At 39.9% G+C, this 12,374-nt stretch overlaps 1 protein-coding gene across 2 annotated transcripts in view; it reads left to right on the top strand.

Moving 5' to 3' along the window:
* Positions 1–10,839, top strand: part of rnft1 (ring finger protein, transmembrane 1) — a 38,732-nt gene extending 27,893 nt beyond the window's left edge. The window contains exons 6-9 of one of the 2 annotated variants that reach the window (XM_078548225.1): positions 1,290–1,448; positions 8,192–8,257; positions 9,798–9,899; positions 10,635–10,839. In XM_078548225.1, coding sequence (XP_078404351.1) covers positions 1,290–1,448; positions 8,192–8,257; positions 9,798–9,899; positions 10,635–10,643 — 336 coding nt within the window. In that variant the 3' untranslated portion in view covers positions 10,644–10,839. Of the gene's footprint in view, positions 1–1,289; positions 1,449–8,191; positions 8,258–9,797; positions 9,900–9,993; positions 10,273–10,634 lie in introns of those variants that run through there. The other variant, XM_078548224.1, reaches the window with a different exon arrangement.
* Positions 10,840–12,374: the final 1,535 nt, after the last annotated feature.

Here is a 12,374-nt window from a genome sequence, read left to right as displayed (position 1 = left end):
GGACACCCTGGTCCACTCCTCCATCACCCCCTACTCCTCAACCCCCACTTATGGCACCTCCCCATGCCCACGCAGAAGATGCAACACCTGCCCCTTCACTTCCTCTCTCCTCACCGTCCAAGGGCCCAAACACTCCTTTCAAGTGAAGCAGCATTTCACTTGCATTTCCCCTAACTTAGTCTACTGCATTCGTTGCTCCCAATGCGGTCTCCTCTACATTGGAGAGACCAAACGCAAACTGGGCGACCGTTTTGTGGAACACCTGCGGTCTGTCCGCAAGAAAGACCCAAACCTCCCTGTCGCTTGCCATTTTAACACTCCACCCTGTTCTCTTGCCAACATGTCTGTCCTTGGCTTGCTGCATTGTTCCAGTGAAGCCCAACGCAAACTGGAGGAACAGCACCTCATCTTCTGACTAGGCACTTTACAGCCCTCTGGGCTGAATATTGAATTCAACAACTTTAGATCTTAAACTCCCCCTCCCCCCATCCCCACCCCGTTTCTTTTCCCCCCCCACCCGCTTTTTTTTCAATAATTTATATAGATTCTTCTTTCCCCACCTATTTACATTATTTTTAAATCTAAAACTAAAACCTTTAGTCTTTCCACCCCACCCCCACTAGAGCTGTACTTTGAATATCCTGTTTTCCATTCTTAATTAGCACTTTTCTCAAAGACCACCACCTTCAACACCTCTTTGACCCTTTTGTCTGTGACATCTTTTGATTATCTGCTCACACCACACCCTCAATGTGTCTCTTCCCCCCCCCCACCCACCTTAAACCAATTTATATTTCTCCCTTGTTGAAACTATGCTGCAGTTCTGCCGAAGGGCCATGAAGGCTCGAAACGTTAACTGATTTCTTCTCTGCCGATGCTGCCAGACTTGCTGAGTTTTTCCAGGTAATTCTGTTTTTGTTTTGTTTTGGATTTCCAGCATCCGCAGTAGCTTTTAGCTTTTTGTTTTTAACCTTTCATCCAGTTTACAGTGAGCAAATTCTTAGGTGATTTGCTAGTATGTGTATAAAGTTGCAGTATTGTCAGATCTGCTTTAGGAAGCGATCTGTTTTTATAGATCTGTTGTCTTGCTGATTTCATTACTCAAGTTATTACATTTGATTGAATAACTCATTTTTTTAAACCCTCAAGGTAGTTCAGAGGTATAAACAAATAAGGAGGAGAGATGAATATATAAATGTTATGATGGAAAAGAATGCTGATTCTGGCAGGGCTTGGCACAGTTTTGCCATTTGATTCTCGGCTTTTGCTAATTGTATTTTTCTTCAAAGGGTCAATGGTATATGGTTATTGAAGAAGTGAGTCAGTTTCACCGCTCACTCGTGCCCTTGCCAGTTTGGTCTTGGTACCTGCTTGGTAATAAAGAATCAGATGGTTTTACGATCTGGACTCTTGGTATTCTGCTCGGTTTGTTCTACCTCATACTCAAGGTAGGAGGAAAATATTAGCTTATGCTGTTATATTAAAAGAAAGACATACAATTATATAACAAGTCTTCTTCACCATATTGTGTCTCAAACACTTCCCAGGTAAAAAATTCTGAAAACAGTAAGAAGGTGAATACCGAGTTAATCTATTTTAATATAAACCTTCGGTCTGTCCGCAAGCATGACCCAGACCTCCCTGTCGCTTGCCATTTCAACACACCACCCTGCTCTCATGCCCACATGTCTGTCTTTGGCCTGTTGCAATGTTCCAGTGAAGCTCAACGCAAACTGGAGGAACAGCACCTCATCTTCCGACTAGGCACTTTACAGCCTTCCGGACTGAATATTGAGCTCAACAACTTTAGATCATGAACTCTCTCCTCCATCCCCACCCCCTTTCCGATCCCCCTTTTTTCCAATAATTTATATATATTTTTCTTTTCCCACCTATTTCCATTATTTTTAAATGTATTTCCGTGCATTGTTTTATCTCTACCTTTTAGCCTATTTCAATCCCTTCCCCCCCACCCCACCCCCACTAGGGCTATCTGTACCTTGCTCGTCCTGCTTTCTACCCTTAATGTCAAATATTAGCACATTTCTTAGCTAATATCACCACCGTCAACACCTCATATCACTGGCCCTCTATCCAGCTCTACCTGTCCCACCCCCCCTTAAACCAGCTTATATTTCACCTCTCTTCTATTTTTCCTTAGTTCTGTTGAGTCATACGGACTCGAAACATTAACTGTATCCCTCTCCGCAGATGCTGTCAGACCTGCTGAGTTTTTCCAGGTATTTTTATTTTTGTTTTTGTTTTGGATTTCCAGCATCCGCAGTTTTTTGCTTTAATCTATTTTTTTTGTTGGTTGAGGAAGGAATGTTGACCAAGCCTCCCTATTCTTCAGATAGTGTCTGAAGAGCTTTAACATCCACTTGTGCCAACCTAGGCAAAGCTTGATGTAACATCTCATTTGAAGTACAGTATTCACAACATTGAAAAGAATTCCAGAAAGCCAGTTGGTGATGGAAAGAACTGGAGGCACTCTTTATACACACACTCTTATAAGCTTTAGAGTTACACCATTACAAGCATACCCTCCTAACGTAACAACCAGTCTGCCTGTCTCTTTTGTAGGGGCACACATGAATCCCCAGTTAATGCTCATAATTTGCTTACAATGAATGTGCAATTAACAAAACATGTATTTTTACTCGAAATGTCAACTCTTTTCTTCTCCGCCGATGCTGCCAGACCTGCTGAGTTTTTCCAGGTAATTCTGTTTTTGTTATGTATTTTTATAGTGTCTTTCTCACCTTCAGAATGTCCCAAAGTGTTTTACAGCCTATGAAGTACTCTTGTAATGTAGCCATTGTTTGTAACGCAGAGCTCATGACTGAAACCAGTGCAATATCTCCCAATAAAAGCAGTGTGATTTCTACAACAAAATGCAATGAGTGGAGGATTGTTACAAAATACTAATGTGCATAAAATCAATTCTGATCATTAACGGAGTGCAGTATCCAGGTGTGATTGGAGATGATTGGGTAATTCTCCTTTCTGATGGAAGAATACTGTACAGTAACAAATTGTATTTATTTAGTGCCTTTAACGTAATGAAATATCCTAGTGCTGCCACTATCTACAGCCTTATTTATGTCAAAACAGTTTTGTAAATTTTTAAAAATCCCCCAATAAACCTCCCAAGCTTCTCTACACCAGAGAAAGGCTTCCCAGTATCTTGAGTCTCTCCACCGGTATAGTTTTCCATTCCTAGCATTATCCTGATGAGACCACGCATTGTTGAGGTACACTTACCAGCAGTTAGGTAAAGCTGGCAAAAATATGGAATCAGCTTCTTATCTGCTTTCTCTGTGCTGTTTTTAGGAGGAGGGTTGCACAGTTGGGAGGAAAGAGCAAAGGGAAATAATAGAATGTCAACATGGTAATGTTTCAGTCAGTGCTGACAGAAGGGCTAAAGGTGCTTTGTTCTTGTGAAACTTTTGTCAACTCTAACTTAGCAGTGTAGCAATTAAGATGGTGCACTGACAGTTCTGCTGACAGACAGGCAGTGTTTGATTAGTTCTCAAAGCCAATACATCAGTAGCAAAGGAATCATAACTGGAGGGTAGGAAAAACCTGACAAGATTTATCTTGTAGCAGAGCTGTGCTACATGCCTAGTTTTTAACATCAAGCCGGGCTGACATCAGTAGGCAATGACTTACCCCCAACCATCAATGCCCTATTGCAATGCAGCCTCCTGAAATACACTGTAGATAGGGATGGGGAATGTGGAGAAGTAGCACTCTTTTAATTCATTCTTGGGACATGAGCACCACTGGCAAGGTCAGTGTTTTTTTCCTGTTCCCCAATTGCCCTTGAACAGGTGGTAGTGACTGTCTACAATTGTGTCGCTTGCTAGGCCATTTCGGAGGGAGTTTGATCTGCAGTTGCGTGTAAGTCACACTGGGAAAGGATGCAGGACATAAGTGGAACCAGATGGTTTTTACAGCAATCCAGTATTTTCATTATTAACTTATCAATTAATTGAATTTAAATTCTTCCAGCTGCCATGTCTCTGGAGCAAAAGTCTGGCCTCTGGATTACTAGTCTAATAACATTACCACTGGGAGGCTGATTAGCTCAGTTGGCTAGATAGGTAGCATTTGGGCCAGATTAATGCCAACAGCATAGGGTTCAATCCCCATTCTGGCTGAACTAGACTTGCATGTGAACATACAAATTAGGAGCAGGAGTAGGCAACTCAGCCCCTCGAGCCCGCTCTGCCATTCAATGAGATCATGGCTAATCTGAATGTAACCTCAACCCCACATTCCTGCCTACCCCGATAACCTTTCGCCCCATTGTTAATCAAGAATCTATTTCTGCCATAAAAATATTCAAAGACTCAGCTTCCACTGCCTTTTGAGGAAGGGAATTCCAAAGATTCGACCCTCAGAGAAAAAATTTCTCCTCATCTCTGTCTTAAATGAGCGACCCCTTATTTTTAAACAGTGACCCCCTAGTTCTAGATTCTCCCACAAGAGAAAACACCCTCTCCACACCCACCCTGTCAAGACCTCTCAGGATCTTAAAGGTTTCAATCAAGTTACCTCTTACACTTATAAACTCCAGTGGATACAAGCCTAACCTGTCCAGCCTTTCTTCATAAGATAACCTGCCCATTCCTGGTATTACTCTAGTAAACCTTCTCTGAACTTCTTCTAATGCATTTACATCTTTCTTTAAATAAGGAGACCTGTACTGTTCACAGTGCTCCAGATGTGGTCTCACCAATGCCCTGTACAACTGAAGCATAACTGAATCAATTCCCCTCTCAATAAATGATAACATTCTATTAGCTTTCCTAATTACCTGCTGTACCTGCATACTAACCTTTTGTGATTCATGCACTAGGACACCCAGATCCCTCTGAATCTCAGAGCTCCTCAATCTCTCACCATTTAGATAATAAGCTTTTTTATTCTTCCTGCCAAGATCTTTGCCCACTCATTTAACCTATCTGTGTCACTTTGTAGCCTCTTTCTGTCCTCTTCACAATTTACTTTCCTACCTCTTTGTGTCGTCAGCAAATTTAACAACCATTCCTTCGGTCCCTTCATCCAAGTCATTTATATAAATTGTAAAATGTTGAGGCCCCAGCACTGATCCCTGTGGCACTCCACTTGTTACATCCTGCCAACCAGAAAAAGACCCATTTATGCCAACTCTGTCTCCTGTTAGCTAGCCAATCTTTTATCAGTGCCAATATGTCACCCCCTATACCATGAGCTTTTATTTTCTGCAATAACCTTTGATGTGGCACTCTATCAATGCTTCTAGAAATCTAAGCACGGTCCATCCACCGGTTCCCCTTTATCCGCAGCACATGTGACTCCTTCAAAGAACTCCAATAAATTGGTTAAACATGATTTCCCTTTTACAAAACACGTTGACTCTACCTGATTGCCTTAATTTTTTCTAAATGCCCTGCTATAACATCTTTAATAATAGGAGTTATATTTGCTATTTTCCAATCTAATGAAACCTTCCCCGAAACTAGGGAATTTTGGAAAATTAAAACCAGTGCAACAGCTATCTCACTAGCCACTTCTTTCAAGACCTTAGGATGAAGTCCACCCAGACCTGGGGATTTGTCAGCCCGCTGCCCCAGCAATTTGCTCAATACCACTTCATTCCCTGGTGATTGTAATTTTCTTGAGTTCCTCCCTCCCTTCTATTTCCTGATTTACAGCTATTTCCGGGATGTTACTTGTGTCCTCTGTAGTGAAGAACTGAGCAAAATACCTGTTTAATTCATCCACCATCTCCCTATTTACCATTATCAATTCACCAGATGACCCCTCTATAGGACCAACTATTTTCTTATTTAAATATCTAGAAACTCTTACTATCCGTCTTTATATTACTAGCTAGCTTTCTCTCGTAATTTAACTTTTCCCTCCTTATTAATCTTTTTGTCATTCTTTGCCATCCTTTATATTCTTTCCAATCATCTGACCTGCTACCCGCCTTGCGCAATTATATGCTTTTTCTTTAAGTTTGATACTGTCTTTAACTTTTTTAGTCAACCACAGATGGTGGGCCCTCCCATGGATTTTTCTTTCTCATTAGAATGTATCTATTCTGAAATATACCTTTAAATGTCTGTCACTGAACTTCTATTGACATATCCCTTAACCTCATTTGCCAGTTCACTGTAGCTTTCAGGCCCTCATAATTGTCTTTATTTAAGTTTAAAATACTAGTCTTGGATGCACTCATTTCGCCCTCAAAATGAATGTAAAATTCAATCATATTATGATCGCTCTACCTAGGGGTGCCTTCATTATGAGGTTATCAATTAATCCTATCTTGTTGCTCAATACCAGGCCTAGTATAGCCTGCTCTCTGGTTGGCTCCAGAAAGTGCTGTTCTAAGAAACGACCCTGAAAACATAACTATGAACTCTTCATCTTTGCTACCTTTGCCCATCTGGTTTTTCCAGTCTATATGTAGATTAAAATCCCCCATGATTATTGCTGTACCTTTCTGGCAAGCTGCCATTATCTCTTCTTTTATACTCTGTCCTACTGTGTAGTTACAATTAGGGGGCCTGTACACCACTCTCACAAGTGACTTCTTGCCTTTATCATTCTTCATCTCAACCCAAACTGCTTCTATATCCTGGTTTCCTGAACTTAGGTCATCCCTCTCTAATGTGCTAATACCACCATTAGTTAACAGAGCGACCCCCCACCTTTTCCTAACTTCCTGTCCTTCTAAATGTCACATACCCTTCAATATTCAGGTTCCAATCTATGTCATCCTGTAGCCATGTCTCCATAATGGCTATAAGATCATACTTATTTGTTTCTACTTGCGCTATCAGTTCCTCTGTTTTGTTTTTGGTCGGAAGAATAAAAAGGCAACTTATTATTTAAATGGAGAGAAACTTCAGAATGCTTCAGTGCAGAGGGATCTGGGTGTCCTCATGCATGAATCGCTGAAAGCTAGTATGCAGGTACAGCAGGTTATAAGGAAGGCAAATGGAATTTTGGCATTTTATTGCTAAAGAAATAGAGTATAAAAATAGTGAAGTGTACAAGGCATTGGTGAGACTGCACCTGGAGTACTGTGCACTGTTTTGGTCCCCTTACTTGAGGAAGGATGTAGTTGCATTGGAGGCAGTTCAGAGGAGGTTCACTCGATTGATTCCAGAGATGTGGGGTTTGTCTTATGAGGAGAACACGAGAGTTTAGGCCTATACTCGCTAGAGTTTAGAAGGGTGAGAGGAGATCTAACTGAGGTATATAAGATGCTAAAGGGGATAGACAAAGTAGACGTGGAGCGGATGTTTCCCCTTGTGGGGCATTCTAGAACGAGAGGCCATAGTTTTAGGCTAAGGGGTGGTAGATTTAAATCAGAGATGAGGAGGAATTACTTTTCTCAAAGGGTCGTGAACTGTGGAATTCACTACCTCAGAGTGCAGTGGATGCCGGGATGCTGAATAAATTTAAGGAGGAGATAGACAGATTTTTAATTAGTAACGGGTTGAAAGGTTATGGGGATAGGGCGGGAAATTGGAGTTGAGGCTGAAATGAGATCAGCCATGATTGTATTGAATGGCGGGGCAGGCTGGAGGGGCTGAATTGCCTACTCCTGCTCCTAGTTCTTATGTTCAAAATGCTACGTGCATTTAGATACAGAGTCTTTAGTTTCATCCTTTTATTATTTTTGTAGCATCTAGTCTTATCTGTTAATTTACTCTTAAATTTGTACTCTGTCCCTTCCTGTCACAGCCTGTTTATCATTTCCCATATTAATACCTGTCTCTCTTACCTTGTCTCTACTCTTTGGTTTACCACATCTTCCCAAATTTGATCCCTTGCCCCCACTATTCAGTTTAAAACCCTCTCTAGAGGACACCAACACGGTTCGGGTGTGGACCGTCCCACTTTCCCCAAACCTGGTGCCAGTGCCCCAAAAACTGGAACCCACTTCTCCCACACCAATCTTTGAGCCACGCATTAATTTCTCTAATCTTATTTCTCCTATGCTAATTCGCATGTGGCTCACCCAACCAGTAGTAAAATAAATTGCAGTACTTTTCCATGATTCGGCAGATTGTTGCCAAGGATCTGCCTTCGGGTAGAAAACTCAAAGAACATTATCGCTATGCTACCATGCACTGGTAACTTTAATTGCAGTAATTGTTTCTGATGCCATGTTTTTGATCCTCAGCTCCTTGGAATTTATGGTCGGTGGAGCAATTTCAGGAGGGCTTTGAAGAGTTTGATCCACAAGCAGGTGAATAAGTACAATATTGTTACGTTCTAGTAAACTAATTGCCTTCTTTTCACATCCCCTCCAAGTGGTCATTTTCCAGATAGCAATGGCAGATGCTAATAAAATGTTGACCTGCTGCCATCTCTTGGACACCTTGGGACACTGCAGCTAGTGTTTGTTAATGTTATTTGGAAACACATGTATTTAAGCAAAATAAAAACTCTCCTCATTTAAAGACATTTTCCTCCTTTAAAGACATTTTCTTCCTTTAACAGCCTTTAAACAGGTTTTTCCCTGACTTATCTGTAAAAACACAAAACAAAACGTGCAACCAAATTTTATTTTAATGAAAGAATATTCAAATTTCTTCTTGGCCTCCTATGGTAACAGGAGTACTCACCAGGATATCACCTTAGGTTACTTTCCCCATCTGATTTATACTCACCATTTTTCAAAGCCCATGGTATTCTGGAAACTATTCCCAAAATTTAACTGGAGGAGAAGGTCCACCTATGCCCATTAATTGGGGGGGCAGGGAGAAATACAACCTCCATTGTGTTGCCTAGAGGTTTTGTAAACAATTCCATTACCTAGCTTGAACCTGTGCCCACCCGTTTAAGGTTCAGCTGTCTTATTTTTTATAAAAAGAACAATGCAACAGAGTACATTTCCAAGGGCATTTGGGCATATCCTTGAAGAGCACCAATTTTCAGGGTAATGGGGAAATAGCTGGGGAGTGGGATTAATGGGAGAGCTCTTCCAAAGAGCTGGCACTGGCCTCCTACTGTGCTGCAGGGTTTTATGATTCTCTCCGAGCCAGGGCATGGGTTTTGAAGAGTTTTTTTTAAAGGCAGTCTCTTTGCAGTATTAGTTCTACTTCTGGTCTGTGTGGGCTATTAGCACTTTACATTATTCTAACTCAACAGACAAGATTTGGAGAAGTTTGCTGGTGTACTAAACATGCAATGAGGACTGAGCAAAATGGGAAAAAATAATGGATGCAATCTATGGTTTACAGGTTTGTGTAATTTAACTGAAAATAAACCTAATTGGATTTTTAATTAGCCTGTCTAGCAGTTGGACTTATTTTAATATTCTGTTTACTAGAAGAGTTAGCTACTTTTGAATCAGCATCCTTGGAAAAGTGAATCATTTAGGTTGGTGTCTGTTAATCTATAGCATAGGTTTTCCTGATCTTTGTTCAAGAGAATTCTGGTATAGCTCTATAATGTTACTTAATTTTTAATTTCCCTGAGTGACCTAGTTACTCAGCCCAGACTGTTTTATTTTTAAAACTTATTAGAAAACTGCCTGTGGCAGGGCTTGTAATCAGTTGAACCCACCTACTGGTCAGCATGTGCAACTACATTGTTACAGGCAACTATTTACATACGGGATTTCCGTTTTAACTGTGGGTGATTTCAATGTTAACATTTCCTGTTGTCTTACAATTGTTATATAAAGATTTGGTCTCCATGCAGACTATTTTTAAAATATTGTATATAAATATATATATTTTATTAACAAAACCGTGAACCTATATCACTTTGCTCTGTTGAAGCACTACGGAACTGCAGCCAGCAAGCTTCAGTGCAGTGATGCAGGAGACATTTGCCCCATCTGCCAGACAGAATTCAGAGAACCTATTCTCCTCGTCTGCCAGGTAAATATCTTAATGAGAGGTGGAAAAAAAAATTAAATTTGAGAGATCCATTACCTTTGGCTCTTCTGAATGCCTTTCTTTTTCTGCCCTGAAGCATATATTCTGTGAGGAGTGCATCTCACTCTGGTTCAATCGAGAAAAAACTTGCCCCTTGTGTCGGACTGTCATCTTGGACTACATTCAGGCCTGGCGAGATGGTGCAACTTCTACCCATCTACAAATTTATTAATAAGCTGATCGAGTCCCTTCGATGGCCAACAGCATTGAAATAGGACTATGTACGATTAAGATTTTCTAACAATTAAATACAAAGGAGAGCTTTTTTTTAAAAGAAGAAACAAACTTTTAGTAATAAAAACCACTTGAAGATAAATGCTTTATTTTGTTAATGGACATCATTTGACTTAAATCAAATATTTTGATTTACGATTGCTGAAACTTGTATATTAAATGTACTCATTTATTACAGTTTATTAAGCCTCTCAATGCTCCTTTCCAATTCTAAATTGGGAATACTGTTTAAAACTCATTATTTGAATTTTGACTAGATTTTATCTTTAGATGCCAAACAATCAGGCTTTGGGTTCAGATTTTTTTTACTGTATTACTCTAATTCAGGAGGGGGGAGGAAATTGCTGTGAACCATACTCCTTCAACCCTGGATAATTACTGAATGTTTCCATGTCCTTAATAGTTCATTCAATACCCTGAATATCTCTGCATTTTCTCTTGAAGAATTCCTGACTAACCAAGGAAGTCTTGTTGGAAATTTCAGGCCACCAGACTGGCAAGGCAAGTCAATTTGTGTTAAAACAGTTGATGCAGCATCACGGAGAGCCTACCCACACCAAGTCACAAAGACATGGAGATGTTTATTTTATTAGTAAAAAGATTATATTTTGGGAGAAAACTTTCATTCCAGTGGCTTGTCATCCAGGACTACTGGACATAAATATAATGAACTTATAGTTATGGAAACAAAACTTCTTAAACTACTGTTCCTCGAGTGAGATGATGTAATTTTATAAGAAATTGTGTTGGATGAGTCAAAGTTATAAATGTAACAAACCACTGTCTGATGATTAAAGAAAGGGCTTAATTGGAAGAGGGTAAAAAGAGCATTATGTGAAAGTAGATATTTAGCAAGAGTTCAAACTCTTGCAAGTAAACCAGAGTAATATAATCCATAATGTAGAAAGGCAGATTGCCACTTGTATGGAAAGATTTGGAGGGTTAGATGTGTGTGAGAGTAGCTTTCATAAAATCATGAAATTTACAGTGCAGGCAGAGGTATTCAGCCCATCACAGCTATGCTAAGTTTGTGTTACTCAGCTTAGAGTTACAATGCTGGACATCAATAACTGGGTAAGCCCAATACCAAATCACCCTCTCATTTTCCACCAAAAAAAACACCTCTACCTCTCAGTATCATCAATCAATTCAGTAGAAGGGCAATGGGTCGAGGGAATAGAAGAAAAATGGCAGTCTAAATCAAATGAGTTAGTTTTGTAAGTTAACACCAAAACCTCAAGATTTGCCTTCAGATAAATTCACAGAACCATTTTAAAGCAATCGAATCATGATAAGCATAATTGAAAGCAGTTTTATTTTGTATTAATTGAGAAACTGAAATGTATCATTTTAGAATGTGTTAATTTGTTTTGAACAATCCTGAGTTTACTTCTCTAATAATGAAGAGAAGGAATGAGAAGAGAGGCAACAGCCAAGGTTTCTGCAATTTAATCACTATCCATTCATCTCCCAAGTGCACCTGTGGATTTGGGTGAAGATATCCTATCTCTCCAATAATGTTTTATATTTACCAAGCCTCGGCCCTCACTTGTCCTCCTGGAATACACCAAAAAAAGCTCTTTGCCAGATTCTCTTGAACAAGTAAAGCTATGCCACTACAGAGATTTTGGCTTCATAGCAGTTTCACAAAACAAATGGCAATTCTCTATATTTAGGGCCCTTTCTGCCTCACCCAGTAACCTCAGACCACCACTTTCAGAAGGCCATCTCACCCCACATGCAGTTTAACCTCAGTGGTGCTGTCAGGCTGGGCCTGAAGAAGTGCTCAGGTGGTCAATAAGCAGTATTACTACTTGTCTGAAATCTGTAGTACAAGAGTATTGGGGGCTGGATTTGCTGGATTATTTATTTTCTCCTGTCCCAGTTGAAAATCCTGTGCTTCAGAGAATGACTTTACTCTGTGTCTGGATTTTGTTCCCACTCTTTCCCTGACATTGAAGAAAAGTTTTAAAACACCATACTGCCTTATAGAGATGTTGTTTTATAATGAGCCAGGAATTTACATAGTCACATGTAGTTTCATATATTCGTGATTGATTCTTACATTTTTAATAACTGCTACAAGGGTTTAAGTATCACATGCAGTTTCTCTTTTTTTAAAAATAAAATATAAAACCTCAATATTGCTCGTACTGAGATTTAAAGAAAAGGTATTGGATAAAG

The sequence above is a fragment of the Cetorhinus maximus genome, chromosome 9 (assembly GCF_964194155.1).
Source record: "Cetorhinus maximus chromosome 9, sCetMax3.hap1.1, whole genome shotgun sequence".
Taxonomy (NCBI): domain Eukaryota; kingdom Metazoa; phylum Chordata; class Chondrichthyes; order Lamniformes; family Cetorhinidae; genus Cetorhinus; species Cetorhinus maximus.
The sequence above is the reverse complement of the archived record's forward strand: the minus strand, read 5'-3'. Positions and strand labels throughout refer to the sequence as shown.